The sequence below is a fragment of the Cavenderia fasciculata genome, assembly GCF_000203815.1.
Source record: "Cavenderia fasciculata unplaced genomic scaffold Scf_EUAJFUG01CK1KI-5, whole genome shotgun sequence".
NCBI lineage: Eukaryota > Evosea > Eumycetozoa > Acytosteliales > Cavenderiaceae > Cavenderia > Cavenderia fasciculata.
The window spans coordinates 306,528-330,401 of record NW_004457637.1 but is presented as its reverse complement, the minus strand read 5'-3'; the positions used below and the strand labels follow the sequence as shown (position 1 = coordinate 330,401).

The 23,874-nt window shown below is 33.8% G+C and overlaps 10 protein-coding genes across 10 annotated transcripts; 7 read left to right on the top strand and 3 right to left on the bottom strand.

Annotated features, from left to right (window-relative positions):
* Window positions 1-214: 214 nt before the first annotated feature.
* On the top strand, window positions 215-1,236 carry DFA_10756 (uncharacterized protein; the record flags this gene model as incomplete). Its single annotated transcript, XM_004351347.1, has 3 exons — window positions 215-348; window positions 543-703; window positions 773-1,236. 3 exons carry the CDS (start codon window positions 215-217, stop codon window positions 1,234-1,236), a joined length of 759 nt encoding a protein of 252 aa, XP_004351399.1.
* A 52-nt stretch (window positions 1,237-1,288) lies between these two features.
* DFA_10755 (uncharacterized protein) lies at window positions 1,289-1,627 on the top strand (the record flags this gene model as incomplete). The annotated part of the gene is made up of 1 exon (XM_004351346.1): window positions 1,289-1,627. One exon carries the CDS (start codon window positions 1,289-1,291, stop codon window positions 1,625-1,627), a length of 339 nt encoding a protein of 112 aa, XP_004351398.1.
* Window positions 1,628-2,060: 433 nt separating this feature from the next.
* On the top strand, window positions 2,061-2,411 carry DFA_10754 (uncharacterized protein; the record flags this gene model as incomplete). The annotated part of the gene is made up of 1 exon (XM_004351345.1): window positions 2,061-2,411. The coding sequence occupies one exon, from the start codon at window positions 2,061-2,063 to the stop codon at window positions 2,409-2,411; it is 351 nt and encodes a 116-aa protein (XP_004351397.1).
* Window positions 2,412-2,886: 475 nt separating this feature from the next.
* On the top strand, window positions 2,887-6,133 carry anapc3 (anaphase promoting complex subunit 3; the record flags this gene model as incomplete). The annotated part of the gene is made up of 3 exons (XM_004351344.1): window positions 2,887-5,030; window positions 5,101-5,443; window positions 5,519-6,133. 3 exons carry the CDS (start codon window positions 2,887-2,889, stop codon window positions 6,131-6,133), a joined length of 3,102 nt encoding a protein of 1,033 aa, XP_004351396.1.
* A 95-nt stretch (window positions 6,134-6,228) lies between these two features.
* On the bottom strand, window positions 6,229-9,882 carry DFA_10752 (uncharacterized protein; the record flags this gene model as incomplete). Its single annotated transcript, XM_004351343.1, has 2 exons — window positions 6,229-9,408; window positions 9,781-9,882. 2 exons carry the CDS (start codon window positions 9,880-9,882, stop codon window positions 6,229-6,231), a joined length of 3,282 nt encoding a protein of 1,093 aa, XP_004351395.1.
* Window positions 9,883-10,423: 541 nt separating this feature from the next.
* eIF3s9 (RNA-binding region RNP-1 domain-containing protein) lies at window positions 10,424-12,588 on the bottom strand (the record flags this gene model as incomplete). The annotated part of the gene is made up of 2 exons (XM_004351342.1): window positions 10,424-12,185; window positions 12,311-12,588. The coding sequence occupies 2 exons, from the start codon at window positions 12,586-12,588 to the stop codon at window positions 10,424-10,426; spliced, it is 2,040 nt and encodes a 679-aa protein (XP_004351394.1).
* A 223-nt stretch (window positions 12,589-12,811) lies between these two features.
* Window positions 12,812-15,948, bottom strand: DFA_10750 (uncharacterized protein; the record flags this gene model as incomplete). The annotated part of the gene is made up of 3 exons (XM_004351341.1): window positions 12,812-13,117; window positions 13,346-14,536; window positions 14,629-15,948. 3 exons carry the CDS (start codon window positions 15,946-15,948, stop codon window positions 12,812-12,814), a joined length of 2,817 nt encoding a protein of 938 aa, XP_004351393.1.
* A 529-nt stretch (window positions 15,949-16,477) lies between these two features.
* Window positions 16,478-18,027, top strand: DFA_10749 (uncharacterized protein; the record flags this gene model as incomplete). The annotated part of the gene is made up of 5 exons (XM_004351340.1): window positions 16,478-16,527; window positions 16,598-16,975; window positions 17,066-17,372; window positions 17,791-17,879; window positions 17,994-18,027. The coding sequence occupies 5 exons, from the start codon at window positions 16,478-16,480 to the stop codon at window positions 18,025-18,027; spliced, it is 858 nt and encodes a 285-aa protein (XP_004351392.1).
* A 182-nt stretch (window positions 18,028-18,209) lies between these two features.
* Window positions 18,210-19,179, top strand: DFA_10748 (uncharacterized protein; the record flags this gene model as incomplete). Its single annotated transcript, XM_004351339.1, has 3 exons — window positions 18,210-18,262; window positions 18,341-18,706; window positions 18,783-19,179. 3 exons carry the CDS (start codon window positions 18,210-18,212, stop codon window positions 19,177-19,179), a joined length of 816 nt encoding a protein of 271 aa, XP_004351391.1.
* A 272-nt stretch (window positions 19,180-19,451) lies between these two features.
* Window positions 19,452-23,682, top strand: kif13 (kinesin family member 13; the record flags this gene model as incomplete). The annotated part of the gene is made up of 6 exons (XM_004351338.1): window positions 19,452-19,683; window positions 19,755-20,114; window positions 20,141-20,910; window positions 20,993-21,149; window positions 21,237-21,412; window positions 21,505-23,682. The coding sequence occupies 6 exons, from the start codon at window positions 19,452-19,454 to the stop codon at window positions 23,680-23,682; spliced, it is 3,873 nt and encodes a 1,290-aa protein (XP_004351390.1).
* Window positions 23,683-23,874: the final 192 nt, after the last annotated feature.

The window sequence follows — 23,874 nt, the reverse complement described above, 5'->3', positions numbered from 1 at the left end:
ATGCTAGTCTTTCGACCTATCGCATCACAGTCCCACTTTTGAAACCCAGGTTTCAGCTGAACTCACCCAAGATGGTTTCGAGTTGCGACGAGAACAAGAACTCTGAGATTTTTCATTAGAGGCTCAAGTGTTGTCTATTGAGATAATTGAAGATAGATAGATAGTTTAAGTGCTGGTGAGAATAGTCGATGCATCGATCAACCTTCTCAAATTAATGACTAATATGCCGAGTCTTAAGACACTTAATCTTCAAGATGACAAGACCATCACTTCATATCCACCAACATTGTCATTCCCAAACATAACAACCATCACTCTCACCGATTTACCTCTAAAAATATCTTGGCAGTTTTGTGTTGCTTGCCCAAATCTTCATCAATTACATCTGAGTGCTAGTGGCGTATCCAATATATAGTCAACTCTGATTGGAGTTTACCATCGGTCGAATCTTTGTATTTTTCATTCAAACAATCCAACTGTTCTGTACCAAGTGATGGACTTGCTTCGATTTCAGTGATTGTGGATTCCAACCTATTTAATAGAACTGATGGCATCTATTTTAAATCAAATTCAAATAGTTCAGGTCAAAAAGATAAATGTATTCAAGATACAAAGAACTGCTATGGAAATGGTCAATGTGTTGATAATAATGGAGTTTGTGGTGATCAAGGTTATGATCCTGCTGATAATTGTAGAACCAAATGTATGTCATTTAAAATCAAAAAATGAAACAAGTATTGATTATTCTCTTCTTTTTAATTATTTTTAATAGTTGCACCAATTAAACCAAATATAAATAATACATCGCCAACAGCTTCATTTGACATGGATGGAATTGATTTTGAATTAGAAATGGTTTCAATTCAAGAATTGGATTTGGAACAAGCAGTATTAAAAGAAATAGCAACACTAGAATGGACGTCTACCATTATTGAAAAAACAACAACACTGACCAATGTATATTATCAACTTGATACAACAACCAGTTTGATAAATTCACCACCATTGGTCACAGCCAACATATCATTCTCAACAATTGCAAGATCAATAGCATTTGGACTTCAACAATTAACGATCAACCCCAACTCTATTAAATTGGCAGTCAATATTTCATCTTGGACATTTGAAAGTAATCTTTCCTATTTGCGAGTTGTATTTAAAACAAAAATCAACAACAAACAATCCTATACTTTTGATTGTGAAGAACATTCAATTGATGCTTTGTCATTTGATTAATTTGGATCGACCATTCAATACCTCAGAATCGTCAAAGAAGGAGTTCAATTCAATGGTAGATTTATCGATTACTCACTGGCAGATGGTAGACCAACCTATTCAAAGACTCCAGTTGATATCAACCACACCTTCATCCGATCATGACGATTGTATTGATTGGTATCACATTGGCTCAATGTCAATCGACCCAGACTTTACACCATTACTAACTCCCTCCTCTGGTGACGACTGCAACAAAGCAGACCAAAAGTGGAAAATTATTGTTGGAGTTGTGGTTGGTGTAATCGGAGGAGCAGCCGTTGCATTTATATTGGTTGTTAGTGCTAAAAGAGCTAGATGGTATTATATTAGAAACAGATCAGCAACTATTAAAATGAAACAAACACATTAATAATAATAAATAATAAATGTAATATAATCCCCCAACGATAAAGCAACGAGTTGGCTCTCGAGAAAATTTGATGATGAGGACGAATAATAATAAGTATTTAATTTTATTGACTGACTGGTTGAATCAAGTTAACTTTAGAGTTACATCACTTATTAGAGAAATGATAAATAACCCTCGGGGTGGGGGGTGGGTGTATAGGTTTTGAGATGATTTTGAAAGGGAAAAAGACAAATTAATTTCCAAAAGATTATAATCACAAACCTTGTTCATTCCCTTTCTAGTTATTGTATATTTTATTTATTTATTTTATATTTAGTTTGTAATTTTTTCAAATAATGTGTTGTCGTATTTTTTATTCTTTCTTGGTGAGAATTTTAACCAAGCTTTTTAGTTCAAAAGAATTTGAAGAAAGTAAATATAATAGTTTGTTAATATGACAGATAATTTAACAGACGATATTAATGAAGAGGATCAAGATTCTATCGAATTTTTTATTTCATTCAGTGGTCATGGTTTTGAACCCAGTGTGCTAAACAATGCTGGTCGTTTATTGGTCCTCAACATATTTGCCAATTACCGGAACTCAACTCTGCAGAATCTTCATCATCATGGTCAGAACCTTCAAGTTTCCAACCCCCCATTTTTCGGACCAGGTACCCGTGTTGATAATGAACGCCATTTTCACTATGCTTCACCAACAGGATTGTTCATAGTTTTGTCATTTTTTCAATTTAATCGTAAGTGTGAATCATCATCAATTGATTCAACACGACAATTCATCTAACCTTATTTTTCTTGTATCTAGAATTTGTTAATCAACCAGAACTTGAAGAAAATGATGTTCTGTTCCACTTGAAAGTCAAAAATGATGTTTGGCGTCCAATCCGCTGTGAGCTTAATTAAAGTCTCCCTTTTATTTGACATCTTATTATTATTATTATAACAATTTTCATTGCCCATTTAAATATTATAATAAAATGATTTGTTCTGACATTATTATTTATAGATGATTTATTGTGTTGTTAATTGTAGTTATTATTATTATTAAGTTAATTTAATGAATGTAATATTTAATTTATATCCTATGTATTTAAATTTGTATGATGGTTTTCCCTCTTTTTTTCTTGAAAAAAATTAAAAAAGAAGTGAGTAGATCTTCAAACTCATCATCATAGTCATTCTTTTCTAATTTTCATTCACAATCAATTTAATTGATAGATAAGAAAAGATAGATAGAGATAGAGATAGATAGGTGGAAGATGAATAGTATGATGTCGATGATGATGATGTCATCAGCTACATCACAATATCATCCTCATCCACTTGCTTCATCGGCAGCATCATCAATGTTTGATATGATGTCTAAATCAACAACAACAACAACAACAACAACTGCGAATAATCATTATAATCATCAATCAACTTCTACTACTCCTACAACATTATTATCATCATCACCATCATTACCAATAATGAAACAGATATTAGAACAATGTATACTAGACAGTTTAAATAATCATCAACCAACCAACGCAATGTTTTTGGCAGAGAGACTGTGTGCATTGGAACCATCACCATCAAACTACTACACATTGGCATCTATCTATTATCGATTGGGTAAACCAAAACAATGCTACAATCTATTACTTTTACATGATTCTAGTAGTAGTAATATATCATTATCGCCTTCATCCGCTTCATCCTCTTCATCCTTCCCCACCTCTGTCAATATTAAACAATTACTAGGACAATGTTGTTATGATTTGGATAAATTACTTGAGGCTGAAATATATCTTAAAGAATGTTGTGATATCATTGATGATCATAATCAACTTGTTGAACAACAACAACAACAACAACAAAATAATAATAATAACAATACCAACAACAATATCTCACCATGTACAATTGCATCGATTTATTATTTACTTGCAATGACATATAAAAAGAATAATCAAAAGGTCAAGACTGTCGAATACTTGAAAAAGAGTGTATTGGCCTACCCATATCTATGGATAGCATATGAGCAATTATGTAACATGGGTCAAGACATTAATCCTTCCCAATTCTTTTATTTTCAACCTTCTCTATATCAACAACAACAAAATAATATTGGATCAGCTGGAAATATTAATATTAATCAAAATAATAATAATAGAGATAATAATAATGAAGAATTTACTATTAATCATTTATCAACTATTCATAATAATAATAATAATTATATAAATTCAATGTACGCATCATCTATTATTGAACCTCCATCACCATTTCCAACAACATCTTCATCGATACCATTAAATTTAAATAGTCCCATTTCAAATACTTCAACTGCTTCAACTGCCGTTTCATCAAACAAGACAGTTGTCGCATCGACTCCATCATCCTTTACTCCTCATACTACTACTAAACCGAGCAAGCACGAAAAGACAACCAATAACGCAATGTCTCAATCTGTAACATCAGCACCTGTCAAACAACCAAAACAACATCACCAGAACCATCATCACGGCGGCCAACAACAACATCATCACAATCAAACTTTAGCAACACCTGGAGGACCATACCAACAATTTTTGGCAACTACACCAACCTCTACCTATGGTGGTACGTCATTCTCATCTTCGATTGGTGGGATGGGTGAATTGAATTTCAATGATATCCCAATGACACCTCAAACACCTTCAGTCATGGCTATGACTCCAATTGTACCACCAGCTGTTAAAAAACAACAACAACAACAACAATCACAACCACATCAATATGCTGCCAACAATCATTCTACACCAGCAGTTACACCAGGTCCTCCAATTGGACTACCACATGGTATTTTGAAAATGTCTAGTATGCCAGAATCACCCATTCCAATGTCACTTTTACAAACACCTGGAAATAACAATAATAATAATAATATGACTACAACAACAAACTATCCATCGGCAACACCATCACCTGCATATCATCATCACCATCAAAATCCTTCAATCATGGCTGCACCAACTAAACAAATCTCTGCACCCATTAAAAAGAAAAATAATGATCTCAACAACAAAAAGAAGGATAACAATTTATCAATTCCACTATCATTGATGGAACCAGTACTAGAACCACCAATGATGGAAAAGAAAAAATCAAAAAAACATGTTCATATTGGAGGTATCGAAGAGATTCTAATGGATCAATATCATACTCAAAAACAACCACAACAATTATTCAAACCATTAACTGAAAGTGATTTAATTGTTACTTCAAAACCAAATCAAAAATCAAACAATATTCAAAATAATAACAATAACAATAATAATAATTACAATAATAATAATCAAGAACAAATGAAACAAGCACATACTGAATTATTAAATTTATTATTAATATTGGCAAATTCTTATAGATTACTTTGCTTGTAAGTTGAATAATATTGATAAGATCAATATCTATTTATATATTAATATTTACCATTTTTTTGTTTTTAGGTATTCATGTAAAGAATCAATTGAAAGTTTTAAAAAATTACCATGGTCACAATATAATACAGGATGGGTATTGACAAGAGTAGGAAAAGCATATTTTGAATTGGTAGAATATCATGAGGCCAATAGAATTTTTGAACAAATTCGATCATTGGAACCATATCGATTGGAAGGATCTGAAATTCATTCTACCATTCTTTGGCATTTAAAGAGAGAAATTGAATTAAGTTATTTGGCTCATGAATTAATTGAATTTGATCGTTTATCACCTCATGCTTGGTGTGTAGTTGGTAATTGTTTTTCTTTACAAAAAGATCATGAATCTGCATTAAAAATATTTAAAAGAGTAAATATTAAATACTTATTTAAAGAGACCATCTAATTAACTAATTTTTATTTTTATTATATTTTATATTTTTAGGCAATTCAATTAGATAATTCATTTACATATGCATATACATTATGTGGACATGAATATTTATCAAATGATGATTTGGATAATGCACAAAATTATTATAGGTCAGCATTAAAGATTGATGCTAGACATTATAATGCATGGTATGGATTGGGTTTGATCTATTTCCGTTTGGAAAAGTATGATTTGGCAGAATATCATTTTAGAAAGGCATTGACGATCAATCCCTTTAGTTCGGTACTCTACTGTCACATTGGTATCACGCTACAAGCTAATCGTAAGCATTTGGAGGCTTTGAGCATGTTGCAACAGGCCATCGACCTCCAACCACGTAATACATTGGCCAAATTCAAAAAGGCATCGATTCTATACCAACTCGGTCAGTACCAAGAGGCATTGACAGAATTGGATCAATTCAAAGAGTTGGCTCCCAAGGAAACACCCCTCTACATTCTCATGGGTAAGATCTATAAGAAGCTGGGTCAATTGGATATGGCTCTCAATTGTCTAACCACTGCCTTGGACATGGATAACAAAAATTCAACCAATTCAAATTATATTCGTTCCATTATTGATCATCTATATGTTGATGATGATGATGATGAAAATGATAATAAATAATTAATAATAATAATAATAATAATTAATTATTTTTTTGGAATACTTTTTACAAAACAAAATATATTTGTATTTATTTATTTATTGTTTTTATTTTTTTAGAAAAAGATATAAATTAAGATTAAAATGATAAATGGATAATTTGGTAATAGATAAGAGGATGAAGATTCTTTTTCGGGTGGTGGTGAAGCAAATTTGGCTACTTCAAGGTTACCAACATAGAGTGTGCCTTGAGTAGAGGTAGGGTCCCAACCATCAGTGACAAGTTTGAAACCAGTTACTTTGGCACCATCCCAGAGACCAAGATCTTCAAATGGAACTGTAAAGGAGACCCAAGTGTGAGCAGGCAAGTCACCACCCAAATATTCAACAATACCAAATGGATTGGTCATGTCTTCTCCTGCAGAGGTTAGGACCATACTGATTTTAGGTTGTTTACGTATCTTTGAAACATCATACGTGTCGATTTTGAGTTGACGTTGTGGAATATAGTAGATAGAGATTCGTAGACCATTCTTGTCGACTAGATCCAATGCACCTTCTTCAAATCCAATATTGACATCATACTCGTGAGTCAGATACCATTGGAGAGTACGGTTACGTTGGTAATGGACGACTGACGATTCCAAGTTGGTGCCATCAGAGTAGATTTTGAGACCTGGTCCAAGTTTACCTTCACCATACAAGGGGACTGGTTCGGTCATACAAATGGTTCCATTGTTGAGTTGGACATCGTCTAGAACAACCGACCCCATAAAAGTACGAGTGGCCGATGAAAAGAGGATACCATGGAAATGAGTGACATTGTTTTGAGCAAATGTAAATCTGCTCAATGGGAGATTGACTCTGTACCAAGTATCAGGTTTCTTTAGACCCTTTATAAACTCGCTGACATTGATGGATGCAATTTTGGATTTACCATTGACCAATGAAACAACAATTTGTTGATTGGGAGAGAACCCAGCACCATACATCCAGAAACTAACATACTTGAATTCATGTTTTCCAAATCCACCATCCTTTTCCAAATAGAAAAATGTGTCCGCATCGAGATTAAAAAAGAGTGCACGAGGACCACGGTGAACATGTTGAGTATAGTTAAAGTATCTAAAAGCTGATGACTTGTCGGACCAACCTTCTTCAAGAGTGTCGTTGAAAATCCAAATGGGACGATACAATGTGCATTGGGTAGTGTAAAAATGGAGTGGTGAGCCGGCAAATCTTTCAGTGCTGATGTTTCCATTTTCGTCGGTCTGATCTGTTACAGTGTTGACAGCGGGTGGCTTGTTGGTAGCGCAATAGGGGGTGTAAGAATAACTGAGGATGGTAGCATCGGCAACTCGAGCAATCTTTTTTCCAGTGTCTGTTACAAACACACTGATTTGAGATTGGAGTGGGACTGGAACCTTGGAGTGACCACCAGCTTGATAAATCAATACACCGTCGACATAGAAATTGATCAATTGGAAGTCCCAGACAATGGTAAAGTTGGTGTATTGATGGGTCATGTCTGCAGAGATGATTCTGTAAACAGATTGAGCGGGACTGTATTCATCGGCACCACGTGGATGGATGTATCCAACACGAAGGAGTGTCGTATTTTGGATGAGGAAGAAGATTTCATGAGCGGAACTTCCACTACCAGACGTCAAGGCCATCTTGGTAGCAGTGTGTTTGAGCTTGGACCCACGGACCTTCCAAGTGTGAACTCCATACGATACTTCGTGACCCAGTTGGACAGAGGCACAGGTATTCTTTTTGGCACAACTTGGACATGGCACGGCAGAGAGTGAGAGACCTCCTTCATAGGCAGAGACTACATTGTTACTATCGACTTGGCAACCTGGGAATGGATCGTAATCCAATGATTCGTCGAGTGAATAAGCAGTGGCAACAGTCGAGTTGTCACCAAAATCATGGAGAATTGGTTCGTAACAAGTTGGTTCATTCAAGGATGAATCTTCTTCAATGGGACCCCCATTTGGAATTTGTGGTGGTTCAGTTACGACTGGTCCATGTTTACGACGTTCTTCTTCGGCATCTTCATCACTTGAGCTGAATGTTTCTGGTGGCAATGTATGAGATAGTGCTATAGGGATGTAATGTGGTTTTGGAGTTTCATCTGGAATATCAGATTGTACTGGTAATGCTTCAGTACTACCAGAGGCAGCAGCAGCAGCAGCAGCAGCAGCGGTTGATCCAGCAGTTAAATTACCAGCCAATGGTGATACAGTTCCATTAACAACGGTTGGAAGAGGTGTGGTTGCAATGATTGGACTACCACCTATGGGAGGTTGAGTTAAAGGAATGATGTTTGGTTTTTGCTCACCTCTGACTCTTGATACTGGTGGAGGTGGTATTCTTCCTCCTGGCATACCTTCTTCCTCTTCTTCAATTGGTTCAAACTCTTCTTCTTCTTCTTGTACCTCTTCTTCTTCTTCTTCATCGTCACCATCAAAAGTATCATTACTCTTTGGTGGTTTGGTTGGTCCACCTTTTTTTGGTTTGGTGGTGGAAATGGAATCATCCTCTTCTTCATCTTCAAAACTATACTCTGCATTATAATCATAATCCTTTGGATCTGATTGTTTTGGTTGTTTAGTTGTTGATAATGATTCTTGACTATCAATATTATCACCGTTATTTGTTGCTGATTGGACATTTTCCTCGTCTACTTCTTCATCATCATAATTTGCATTATAATCATAATCTTTTGGATCATTGACCTTTGGTGGAAGGGTTGTTGGAGGAAGGGTTGTTGGAGGGAGTGTTGGTGGCTTGGTTGGAGCAAAAGTACTAGGAGCAAAAGTTGGTGGAAGGGTTGTTGGAGGAAGGGTTGTTGGAGGAAGTGTTGGTGGCTTGGTTGGAGAGAATGTTGGTGGCTTGGTTGGAGCAAAAGTACTAGGAGCAAATGTTGAAGGAGGAGAGGTAAATGGGGCCACTGTTTGGGCTGGTATATAGGTAGGTGCAAATGTTGGAGGAGGAGTAGTTGGTTTGAATGTTGGAGGATTGGTGTAGGTATATTCCTCTTCATCATCCTCTTGATTAAAATCTTCATCTTCAAATTGTTCATCTTGAAATCTTTGTTGATCATCGTCATTGTATTGATTTCCAATTGGATTCGATGGAGAGTTCAACTCTTCATCTTGAGTGTAATCTGCGTTGTAGTCAGAGTACAAGTTATCATCATCTTGACCAATGGCATGAATTTCTTTTGGTACACATAATAATAAAATAATTGTTACAAAGTATAATACTAATAGTATTTTAAGTTTCATCTAGAGATATATATTAAAAAAAGTATAATTAATATCTTGACAGCTGGAATCTGTGTTTCCTTTGTTTGTTTAATTGAATAAATACCTTTTTTTGAGATGATAGATTTTAAATTATTACAATTCCAATAATGTCAAATAATATTACTCTTTACTTAAACTCTGGCTATAGATAATTATACATAAATATATGATAATAGATAGATATTATAAATTAATATTTAATATTTAAATAATGGTAGAAATAATAATAATAATAAGATATAAGATATATTTACACACCATTGAATATGAACCAAACACACAAGGTGGGGGTAGTAGGGTCATGTGGCTCTATGAGAGAATTGACAAGAATTCATAGCTATCAATTCTTGCCAATTCTCTTGTCATAGAGTCCACAGAATGTTCTATTCTTAATTTAGATAAATTGGTGGTGATTCTGAAATCCAATTTCCTTAATTCTTTGTAAACTTCCATATTCATTCGCACACTTTTTGAAAATTTTGAAAATTATCTCTTTGTTCAAAGAGATAAACACACACACAACCAAAAAAATAATAATAAAAAAATAGTGTCTGACTTTGAAAAGGTGGTTTGATTTAAAGTTATTTTTTTATTTATTTTTATTTATTTAATTTTTTATAATTTTTGAGGTTTGTTCGATACCTCAACACAGCTGTGGAAGTGTAAAGTTATTTACCAATCTTCAAACTTATCTTTATTTATTATTATCCTTTTTACGGTCCAACTACCCATCATATTGAATTAAATATTTATCTTAACCCTAAACAACATTCCAATGTTTCTAGTCAAAGGAAATATTGTAATACCTTTTCAATAGATTTCCTTTGATGACACAACATGATATGATACCGATGGTCAGTAAACCTATGTGATTTGGAATTCTTTTTTTTCCATTATTAAATATGATTAGAGGGAAAATAAATATCAATAAACATTATATTATTTACATCCTATACATGTATATTAGAAATAAAAACATTATTTAGTTTTTAATTTATTTCTTGATAACAATTGATTGAACATCAACCAATTCTTTGATGGGTTCATAATCTTCGTAGAGATCCTTTTGATCGATATCTTCACAAATGTTACGCTTGGCTCTTTCAGCGGCATGAGATTGGTATTCCTTTTCGTTACGTTGGACAAGACCGAGGAACTCCTTCATCAATTGGTCGAGACGACGGTTCTCTTCTTCAACCTTGGCACGGTGATCACGTTCGTCCATCTCCTTGAACTTGTCGGCAAAGGTCTTGAGACTCGACTTGATGTTACCGATTTGAGCGTCGGTGAGGATGAGTTGTGGACGTGGACGCCAGACAAACTGGTAGAAACGATCCTTGAGCATGGCATAGACTGGCTCACCGGCAAATGTCCAGATCTTGTACCCGGCATCGGTAGTGACCTTCCAATGCGATACATAGGTGGTGACAAAACGACCAGATGGATTCCAATCGACACCGGTGCATTGCAAGTGTTCTTGGGTGGACATGGTCTCGAGATCGTTGACGTTAAAGAACTCGAGTTCACCGGTATCTCCGACGGTGGCAAGGAGGACATAGTTGCCATGTGGAGACCAAAAGATGGTGTTGAGCTTACGATGTTCGAGCTTGGTCAAAAAGTTTACCTTTTTCTTGGTGATTTCGAAAAAGGAGACGGTCATGTCGTGACGATGTTCACCGTGGATGACGGCGATACGCTTGCCGCGTGGCTCCCAGGCAAAGGCCTTGACTTGGGCCGACACTTCAAAGTTCTCAATTGGCACGTTGGACTCGTGCATACGGAAGAGTTCGAAATTGGTGGCGGGGGCGGTTGGTTGATTCTTTTTGAGCTTCTTGTCAACCTTTACGCAGAGGTAGTCACCGGCATTTTGCCAATGGAAACGGGCGTCCAAAGCCTCCCAGATGGGCTTCTCGGCGAGCACCTTTTTCGATGGCACTTCGAGGACGGTGATCTTGGCGGGCAAACCATCGGTACATGGCACAAAGTAGGCGAGAGCGAGATCGCTTGGTGACCACGAAAAGTCCTTGACACGTGGGATGGGGACGGTCTTGTTGTCGAGCAAGTTGCAAGATGGTGCTTCGTAGATGTCGATGCCCTTGTCGGCTTGTTGACGAGCAAAGTAACGGTCCTTGGCCGACCAGTGGAAAGCGGGCCACGAGAAGTGTTCCTTGGGTGGGGCAACAAAGCCACGGAGCTTCTTGCCGCTACGAATGTCCCAGACAATGATCGACTTGGGGTCCTTTGGATCGTCGTTGGTGACTGGTGCAAAGGTGACCAAGTACTTGTCCTCTGGTGAAAAGTCGATCAATTGGACGCCACGGTGCTTAAACTCGGCGATTTGTGTCCAGTTTTCACCGCCAAACAAGACGATACGGTCGGGGTGGAAGGTGACCAAGTAGGTGCCGCTGTTGGACCATTGGACGTAGGAGCTGGTCCATTGGGTCTTGGCAATCTCAGAGGTTGGCTTGCCAAGGTTCATTTCGTTCCAACAAATCTCGGTCGTGTCACCATAACGGAGAACAAACTCGTCGTAACCCTTGAGTGACTTTTCATTGTACAACCAGTTGTTGTTGTTTTCTTTGATGACAAACTCTTCGGCCTTTGGTTCAGTGTACACTGCTGGGAAGTTCATCAACTTCTTGTGATCGTCCAACAAATTGACACGCAATGTATGTTTGGTATCCAATGCATAATTGTTAATATTGTTAAAAGCATCAATTGCTCCTTCCTTTTTAACATATTCAATAAAACAATAACTAGAAAAGTAAAGTATAGTAAAGTATAAAGTAAAAGTATAAAGAAAGTAACAAAAGTTAGAATTGATTGATTGATTGAGTTTGTTTGATCATATGATATATATGTTTTATGTAGATTACAATACCCTTTAGTTAACTTCTTTTCAGTTAATGGCATGTAGAAACCATTTGGAGCAATTTCAAAGTTCTTTGAGTAGACTCTGTGTAATACAGCCTTTAACTTGTCATGCTTTGATTCTACAACTTCATTTGGGATATTGTCAATGATGATGTAGTTGGCAAATGAGGTGTTGAGTTGAACTGGTGGTTCCATATCATCGAGTTTGATGTTATTGATTTCTTCCTCATCGATGAGATAATCTTCATCTTCATCTTCATAATTATTATTGTTATTATGTGTCATCTTTTCTTCTTCTTCTTTCCTTTCTTTCTACGTATAGAGATAGATAGAGATAGGTGTAAAAAAAAAAGTTGTGGAGATACAAAGATAAAGATAAGTTTTTTTGTAATCTTCAAGCAGAGAGTTCACGAAAAAAAAAAAGATGAAAAAAAGGATTAAAAAAAAATTGAGAAAAAAACGAACGATCAAAATGGAGATAGTAAAGTTTATAATTTATATTATATATTTATTTTGGGATACTATTATTGATATCTTTTTTAGATAGATAACGAGCAAATAACTCATGGATTAGTGTACCACCTTGATAGTTACCAGCGGGTGGTACCATATCAATGAATGTTTGTGACATGTGGGATACTAAAAACTCGGCGATATGGGGATACCCATAGGATTGATGGATAAGATGAGGATGACATCCTTCGGATGAGTTGAAATGAAGGAATCTAAGTGCATCCATAGTATTGGTAGTGACTACACTTTGCATTAGTGTTTTGGTAAATGCGAATCCACTAGCATGCAAATTGATCAAATTCTGTAAAAGTGATAGACCATGGTGTTGAGGTATGTGGTCGACCCTGTATTCTTTGGGTGCCATAGTCATCATATTTTTATCGGCAATGTAATCCAACAGTGGCTTGGAATTCTCCTTTGACAACAACGCTGAAATAGAGTTGGGAGGGAAGGTCATGGTGATGGGTGATCGACTTGGGTCAGCTGCCACTAGATCTTGATTTAATCGTGTGATCAAGACGTCCCATACAAATTTGAACATTTCAAATCTATTTTGTTCTGTCAATTTTGACATGTGGATCGATAATTCCAATACTATATCTTTAAAGATTGGTTTAAAGACTTGATAAATCTCGTCGTCTGTAAGGTCTGGTTCATACCTCATAATCTCTTCCAATGATGTAGTTGTTTGATATCCGTTGTCGAGTTGGATATCAGTCATCATTTGTTGTTGGAATTTGTAGGCACGAACTAGATAACGTAACAATTTGACTGAACCAGATGTTATGGAGAGCAGGAGATTATGGTGTGTGATGGTAACCTTTACTTGTTCCACTAGATATTTGATGTTTTGTATAGTACCTTCGATAGCGACTGACATATTGTTGTTAGAGGTAATGTTGGATGCTCTGGTCAGTTCACGTTCCAATGCGTGTTGTTCGAGATGTCCATTCTTGCTCTTGTACTTGTTACCTCTTGCATTGAGCAGTTTATACATTTCGAGAGGACTGTCAAAGTTACAAGCAACTAGATAAAACAACCCTTTGCTTTGATTGGCAAACACGTTTGAACCAAACAACCCACCAGTAGGTTGCGGACCAAACGGGTTGGTAAAGAGAGTTTGTGGTGGTGGTGGTGGTGGAGAAGGAGATAATTCAGCATTGGGAATGATGACATCATATCCATGCTCATCCAACCACTTGAACACAGTTATTGAACGCAATACAATGGCACGTTCATACAAATCATAATAATTGTCCTTTTTTTTTCTAAAGGATAGCAGTTTCTCTAGAAACGCCATTTCATTTTGTTGGATGGCCAATGAATAGATGTTGCTGTTGTTGTCTGGAATATCGATATCACCATGTTCATCAATATACTTTGTAATCATGTGTTTGGCGAAATTAGTGTACTTGTTCTTTGTCAGAATATCATCGACCACTTGCGTCATTGTAATGATTCCACGTTCGATAAACAAATCCATTGTCTCTTTATGGTAGATATTGTCCATCATTGATGGCGAGTATCCCTCTGATCGATTATTCAACAAAAATCTAATAATATCAACCTTGTTGTTTCGGATGGCTCCTTCAAGAGCCTTCATTGTACATCCCTCCGTTCTATTTTCATGTAATAATCTTATCATCTCCAAATTGCCATTCTGAGCAGCAGTATCCATTGCATTTGATGTTGCACTAGTATTCTTTTTATCAAGTAAATACTAAAAATAAAATAAGAAAATAAGAAATAATTAAGAATTAATATATATTTTGATTATTTTGAATATATATAAATTATATTTTTTTTACATACATTAAATAAGATTATATTATTTGATTGAATTGCCCAATCAAGTAAAGAGGCTGAACAAGATTCATTTCTATTTTCATGAATGAATTTGGCGCCCTTGACAAACCCTCTTTGACAGACATGTTGCATTAAGGGAGGTTCAAATATCTCGTCGAATCTAGAGTCTTCCAAACTCATCTTGTGCATTCTAACCAATATCTTGTAGCATTTCTCATTTTCACCGCCTCCCATTGCAATCAAAATACTTTTCTTTAAATTTGTAATTAATGTTGGTATTTTCAAGTCACCAATATTATTAAAATCATGATTTCCAGTATTATTCAATTTAGATTCATCTTCTAATTCTGGTGACTTTCTTTTTAAATTATTATTATTATTATTATGATTATTATACATATTATTATTATTATTATTATTATTTTGATTATTTTGATTATTATTATTATTTTCTTTGTTGTTTTGTTGTTGTTGTTTAATTTTTTTAATTTCTTTAAATGATTTAAAAATGTTGAATGATTGAACTTGATAATTTTGAGTTTGATCTTTATACAATTTAACCTTTGATAGGTAGGTTTCATAAACATGACTGTACAACTCTGGTTCAAAGTATTGTGATGCAGCCGACTCTAAATAGTAATATACCTCTTTCATATATTTCCCATAACGTTGCATAATGAAATCAATCAATTCCTTTGCCAATTTAAATGGCATTTGTCCTACATTTGGTGAGTTGTTCCAATTCTGAGAATGCCAAAAATTGTATCTCTTTGTACAAATTGTCTTTAAAATTAATTGTAAATTTGGTATAAATGGTGGTGATGACGACGACGACGATACTGTATCCGATGATGGCGAATCAGATTCCGACAACAAGGTAGGTTTAACCTTTTTAAATTCTCTACCACCATCTTGATCTTGCACTTGCAACACTTGACCATTGGTTGATTCACCTTCTTCAATGGAAGGTTTAGTAGTATCGAACCACTTGAATTTAGAGTACCTTTGTTCTTCTCTAAAGATTGATTTCTTGAATTCTTCATAATAGTCGTATCTGATCAACATCAAGGGATAGTCTAACATCTCATTCCAAGTGATCGACTTGAGAATTGGGTTACCCCATTGATGCAACATCATCAGTCGATTGATCACCTTGACATCGTCAAACACCTTTCTTCGCAGCGATGAGTTGTGAATCACAAACTTGAGGCAACGCATCAGATCATCTTTACGTTGTTGATGCTCTCTTTTGTTCTTTGCCTTTTCTGCTTCTGATTTCTCCTCTACTGCTGCTGCTGCACCATTTGGTTGAAAGAATCCAAACATAATTTACAATAAATAAATATTAAAATGATGATATTTAAAAAAAAAATGAAGTATAGTATAGTATTTGTAAAATAAAAATAATAATAATAATAAGTCCGAAGTGTCTTTACAAAGTGGAATCTTCTCAGAAATGGCACTTTTTTTTTTTACCATCGACCTCACAACAAGAAAGGAATCAGTTCGTTACCACGTCTCTATTCTTTAAAGTGCTTGACCAATCATATTTATATAAATATATATATATTATATCTGAAAGCTATATCAACCAATCTAAATATTTTGTTTCCAACAGCAACTGTGAGAGATGAGCAAACACTTTGTTTGTTAATGGTTTTGGGTGATAAGTAACACACCCCTGCATATATCATGATGCGACATCGCAGACATAAATGGATGATGGACTGATGTGATGTAATCGAATACGTCAACGATATCGTATTCATTCATTATCTCCTGTACTACTACTATTACTATTATTATTATTATTATATATATCTAGATATATTTAAATAGAATAGAATAGAATAGAATGATTAGAGTTGCCAATATTGTTATATTTACTATGTTTGCTTGCTCATGGTATGTAATTACGATAATGCAGATGGGAAGAAGATATACAGTAATTAATTAATGTTTGATTTAAATTTAGGGTATTACTTATTATATCATTTGGTACATATTGGTATAAAGAAGTAATATATGGGTTATCAGATGATGATAAGACTATTTACTTTACATCATATAAAGATATAAAGGTTATAACAAAACACAATGAATATACTAGTGATATTCAATCACCATCAAAACACCAAAAAGAAATATTAAGATCATCATTTGCTTTGGCCATTACTACATGGTTAACTGTATCTTTATTATTGACATTTATCATATTCTCATTCTTGGGTGTATTACATAAATCTCCCATTCCACTTGCAAGACTAACCAAATACATACTTGCACCAATTGCATTTACAATGGGATTTACCTCTATATTTGTTTTTGTTCATCTTGGTGTTGCTAAACATAGGTATGTTAAACAATCAATCAATCACAATCAATCAATCACATCAATCAATCAATCAAAAATATAAATATATATTTATTTACTATTATTTAGGGATTGTTTAACAGTTTATGGTCACAATGAAACCTCATGCCAAGATGAGGAAATGGAACAAAAATTCATATTTAATCATATTCGAAATGGTACTAGTGATGATACAAGTTATAGAGTAACCGGTGATCCATACATTGGATGGATCACTTTAGTTATGAGTACATGTTTTATTTTTATTGGTGGTATCATCTCTATATTTTTGGCCAATTATAATGATTCTAATAATATTAATAATAATAAGAATAAGAATAATAATAATAAGAATCAATCTTCATCCTCTTCCTTTACCCAGGCTACAGTTTCGAAAGTATAATAATAATAATAATAATAATAATATTAATTATTCTGATAAACATTAATGGATCTGATTAAATTCAAATTTAACATTTTTGTTTATAATTTATATTATTTCAATCTTATTATTATTATTATTATTATTTATGATAAAGTAAATTCAAACTTGTTAACAACTTTTAAAAAAAGCAACCTTGCCAAGATCTTTAATTATGATTTTCAAATGGTGTCATCTTAATCTAACCAGAATATTGCAACTTGTAAATGACAACAAGATAAAAAGTCAAGTCAAAGTTTGGTTTTCCAAAGATGGATTGATGGTGGGTGAGTGGTATTAGTATAGTGATCGATCGTTCAAAAATACTACTACTATTTTTGATCACCCACACCACTCCACCACCCACCCTCCTATTCTCCAGAATTCGCTCTAGCTACAACGTTGTTGCGAATCAGGAAATGTAAATTCGTCCAATTGGACGACGTTCTATTGCCAAATGCTACTACTTTCTACTTCTACTATGTATGCATCACGGTGATGGAATGTATTTTTACCAGAATATATATATATATATATATATGTGGGTTCATAGAATGGATCAAGAAGGGTATAAACTAAATAATCTATCATTTTTAGCATACAGTCCATCCATCCATCCGTCCATCCATAAAACACAAACAACACATTCAGTCGGCCATCTTGGCAATGAATATGACACCATTGGATTATTATTATTATTATTATTATTATTCGTGATCGATATCGTACATAATTAATATTCTATTAATATATTCCTACAAAACTACATTTATTTATTTATTTCCCTAAACTGAATCGACTATTATAGAAAAAATGAAACTTAGATTAGGAAATATAACTGTTTTCTTTGTATTTGCAATAGCATGGTACGTAAACAAAATAAAATAAAATAATTAATAATCTAAAATATATATTAATTTTTAAAATATTTTTAATTTATAAAGGGTATTATTAATGGGATCATTTGGATGTTATTGGTATAAACAGGTAAAAGGAGATACTGAAACTTTAATATCATATAATCATGTCAAGATAATATCACCTTCTGGTCAAGAAGAAGATCACACACATATAGAAGCTCCAAGTCGTAGACAAACAGCAATATTCCAAGCAGCTTTTGGAATGGCAATCCTATCATGGGTAGTTTTAGGATTTATTTTAACATTTAATATGTTGGCCACCCTACATATGCTTCATAAAATAAGTCCTAAATTATCAACTTTTACAAAATGTTTTTTACCATCTATATCATTTGTTCTTGGTATAATGTCTGTTTTAATATTTGTTGGTTTAGGTGAAGCTAGAAAAAGGTAAATATCTTTAAAAAAAATATCCATATATATTACCAAAAATATTTAATATTAATTACCATTTAATTTAAATTAGAGATTATTGTTGGGAAAAATATGATACTGAAAATTGTGATGGTTCCGAGGACCCAACATCATTTAACCGAATCTCACCAACATTTAAATTTGTGTATGATGTTGATAAAGGGGATCCTTATGATCATCGTTATGGTGGTCCGTATACTGGATGGATCTGTGTACTTATCAGTTCAGCCCTTATATTTGTTGGAGGTATATTCTCTTATACATGGGCTGGATATCATGGTCCTCCAGCCCGTCGCTCATCGCCAACAATATCCACCCCCTCCACCTCATCCACTCATCCATCATCATCTTCACGACCAATTGCCGATCAAATAGATAAAAAACCACTTCCACCAACTCCAACTCCGACACATAATAAAATAGAAATAGGAAACTCAAATTATGTTTAATAATAGTAATATTTAAATATTTAAATAAAACCAAGAGATACAGCTTGTATTTACTAGTTTCGCGCCAATTTTTCAAAAATTTAAAAAACTTTGTGTTACTTCTTACCGGAATTTGGTCACAAGACATTCTTTATCTTGCACAGTATATAGTGTACACTAATATAATATAAGACGATCAGTCAGTAGTCTCTATTCATTCATTTTAATAGAGATATTATTATTATTCGGTCGGTCGGTCGTGTGTGTGGCGATATATTTATGGTTGTTAAAAGATGATTACAGGAGCATCTATACATAATCAAATCAATAATAATAGTACATCTAAAAAGGAGGAGAAAAAGTCTGTACAAAATGTTCAAGCGTTTGTTCGTGTACGTCCACTCTCACCGCTAGAGTTACAATCAAAGGAAGCTTCACCATTGGATTGCATATCAAATAAAGATATAGTATGTACATATAAAGGATCAACTAGACAATATCAATTTGATCATGTATTTCCTCAAGGTATGTAGTTGTAATGGTTGATTGATTATTATACTTAAGATTGACTGACTCTCTGACTTTACTTTTTTAAGATTCAAGACAACAAGATTTATTTGATGTTGGAGTTAGACCAATTGCAGATGAAGTATTAAATGGATTTAATGGGACTATATTTGTGTATGGTCAAACTGGTACTGGAAAGACATATACAATGGAAGGAAAGATGGATATGCAAGAAGAATATGGTATCATTCCACGAACTATTCATTATATCTTTCAAACTTTGGAAAAAGCTGGATCAGATTATAATGTGCGAGTCAGTCATTTGGAAATATACAAAGAAGAGATCTATGATTTATTGGCTTGTAATAGTTCAAATGAACATAAATCTTTAAATGTTTATGGTAAATATATAAATAGAAAGAAAAAGAATGATAGAGAGATGAAAGATGGTAATTAACTTTAATTTAATTTTTAGATTCTAGAAAAGGAACAACTGTACCAGATTTAGAAGAGATAGTAGTAAGTGATACACAATCTATCATGTCTATATTATCAAAGAGTTGTAAGAGAAGACAGACTGCTGAAACACTGTATAATAAACAGTCGTCTCGATCTCATTGTATATTTTCAGTTACCATTCACATTAAAGAGACTACGTTGGGTGGTGAAGACCTCATCAAGATTGGAAAGTTGAATTTGGTCGATTTGGCTGGTTCTGAAAATGCACAGAAATCAGGTAGCAATAATGAACGTCTGAGAGAGGCATCGGTCATTAACCAGAGTCTTCTTACACTTGGAAGAGTTATCTCGGCATTGACTAGTGACACTAATAGTCATATACCATACCGTGACAGTAAATTGACTAGACTACTTCAAGATTCACTCGGTGGTAAAACAAAGACATCTATTATTGCAACAGTGTCTCCATCATCAATCAACTTGGAAGAGACTGTCAATACATTGGATTACGCATTCAAGGCTAAAAACATTAAAAACACTCCACAAATCAATCAGAAAATGTCTAAAAACTCGTTACTCAAAGAACAAGCAGCAGAAATTGGTCGTCTCAAACAATTGTTACAAGCTGCCTATGACAAGAATGGTGTCTATCTTACAATGGATGTCTATAAAACAATGGAACAAACTATCGATGAACAAAAGGCTAAATTATCAAACATGGATTTACAATATCACAATGACACTAAACAAATTCAATATCTAAGACAAAGTTTAATTGGTTTTAATGTATTGTATCAACAAAAAAGGGAAAAGATTGAAAGAGAATGAATATTAATATCAATATTAATAATATTCTTTTTTTATTTAGACAAAATTTAATAACATGGAAAAAGAAAATATTTTAATTAAAGAGGAATACCAACAACAATCAAATAGATTGGAGGAATGGAAAAATGATGATTCAATATTAAGAGATACTATTGAATTGGCAATTAATGATTTATCTCATCTTCATATGAAAATTGGTAAGAACAAAAGAAGTTTCAAAAAAAAAGAAAGTATAAATATTTAGGAATGTTATTAATAACTTTATTATTTATTTTGGTGTTTAGATAAAATGAAATCAAATGAAATAGAAAATCAAAAAAATAATACAAAGTCAAAGAAAGAGTTGGTGGAAAAGATTGGAGAATTAAATGAAATTCAAACCAATGTATTATTAACAAATATTAATTTATATCAATCTATTAAATCGGATTTATTGGATTTTCAATCAACTCAACAAACTGTAACTATATAGATTAAAAATATATTTATATATATATATACATATGATAGCTGATACTTACTAATTTATATTTAAATTTAAATTTCGTTTAGGAAACAAATAATTTAACAAATAATGTAAATAGAATGAATGTATTAATGAATGGAGTATCTGAGAAAATATCTATGATTTCAAATAGTTTATTAGATTCAACATTACCACTCTCTAAATTACCAGGAGAGAATAGTTCATTGGTGTCAACGTTGGACAAGACATTGACAAGTCTAAAGCATCAATTTGAACAGTTTGTGGGTGACTTGGAGAGTAAGATGGCTGGTAATGGCGACAAGATTAAAGAGTTGATTGATGGTTGTATCGATTCGTTTGACATTGTTGCTGAAAAGAATAGAGTGGCCACAGAGCAACAACACGAAGAGTTGCAAAAGGTGATTGACGTACTCAACAAAACACTGGAGGAAAAGAATGCATTGATAGCCACACAAAAACAACAACACCAAGAATTGTTGGATAAACAGGTCAAGGCAAAGTTGGCGTGGGAAAAGAAATTGGTGACCAAGATGACACAGGTCATTACACAGATGAGCGACAGTTTGTACCAGACACAATCAAGTGTCTATGAACAAGCTATGAATGACCAGATTGCTAGTTTGACAAATAGCAACGATCAATTTAAAGAGACCATGTCAAATAGTTTGACTAGTTTGCACGACACGATTGATAACCAACAATTAATGTCTACTACTGCACAGACCAAGACTAGTCTCGAGGCATTAAAGGAGAGTATCTATGAAGCACAACAAGATAGAGACAATATAATCGATCGAGGAATGATCAAAAAGATTGAAAAGACTACCAACATGTGCACGGCAACCAACAACAAACACAAACAGTCAATGAGTAATCTGACACCTGTTATTCAGTCGATTAACAAATCAATGATTGATCAACAAGAGGTGGTCTCAATGGTCAAAGAATGTGAATCGATATTGGTCACCAACAACACCACTGCCAAGACCCACCAACAACACCTTGACAAACATGTCACCAAAGCAGTATCGTCTATTGACAATCAACTCGAACAACTTGGTCAACACTCTAAAAGTCTTAGAATGTTATCCGATCCCAACCAATTATTAAATTCCATTCCAACTTTATTCCAGTCAAAGACAACCGAACAAACTGGAACCACCCCAAATAGGAAATCATTTGTATATCCTTCCAAAAAGGAATTTAAAATCAATTCAATTAATCAATTGGTCAAGAGCAATAATATTAATCAAAAAGAAGAAGAAGAAGAAGAAAGACAAGTAGAAGAAGAAAATATTATTACTGAAAAGGTACCTTTGGATGAAAATGAAAATGAAAATGAAACAACAATGCTAGATGATGATAATGATATTGAAAATCATTTAATGAATCAATTTGGACAACAACAACAGACAAGACCAAAAACACCAACCACTCCAATTCGAGCTATATTTGATAAATTCAATAGTCCATTTGTAAATCAACCTTCTTTATTGAACAATAATAATAATAATAATAATATATCACCATCATCTAATAATAATAATAATAATAATAATACAAAACCACTATTCCAATTTATGGCATCACAAACTAAAAAGAATATAGCGACAAGGAAATCAATGATGGGATCACCATCATCTTCTCCATCATCCAACAATAATATTAATAATATTAATAATAGTCCATCATCTTCTAATAATAATAATAATTTATCACCAATGATTTTTAATAATAATAATAATAATAATACTGGAAATCATTTAAAGAGAAAGAATGCTGAACCTCCATCTTCTTCCTCTTCTACTGGCGGCAGTAGTTTATCCTCATCAGGGTTATCAGGTTCAACTTTATCCATTTTGTCGTCATCGACATCCTCCAATCTTAGTGTCAGTGATATTGATTCAATATCAACATCCTCCTCCTCAACCATTTCACAACAACCTTTAAAAAAGAGTAAAGGCGCTTCAAGTACTATCCCTATTACCACCACTACAAGTAGTAGTAGTAGGTCAACCATTGGTGGTGGTGTAAAAACCAGTAGTACCAGAAAACCTCCAACATCAGCAGCTTCTATTAAAAAGAAACCATCATCAGCTGCCACTACCACAGCGACCTGGAGAAACAAACAAACTACAGCAACTACCAATCCACCAACAACAATACCATCTCAACGTTCATCATCATCTTTAAAATCATCAACTTTGACCAAAGGAAAGGAAAATATCTTATTCTCTAATTAATTATTCAAATATATAAATTGTATATCAACCAATCTTTTCTTATTTTAACAAAAGACAACCTATCATATATATATATTTAGAAGAGATCGCTATCCTCCTTTCTGATAAATAATGGAGCTTGGGTTTGTTTCTAATTAGACATTTGAATATTTTAGTAGTTGTGAATTAAATAAAATATAAATAGTGATATGT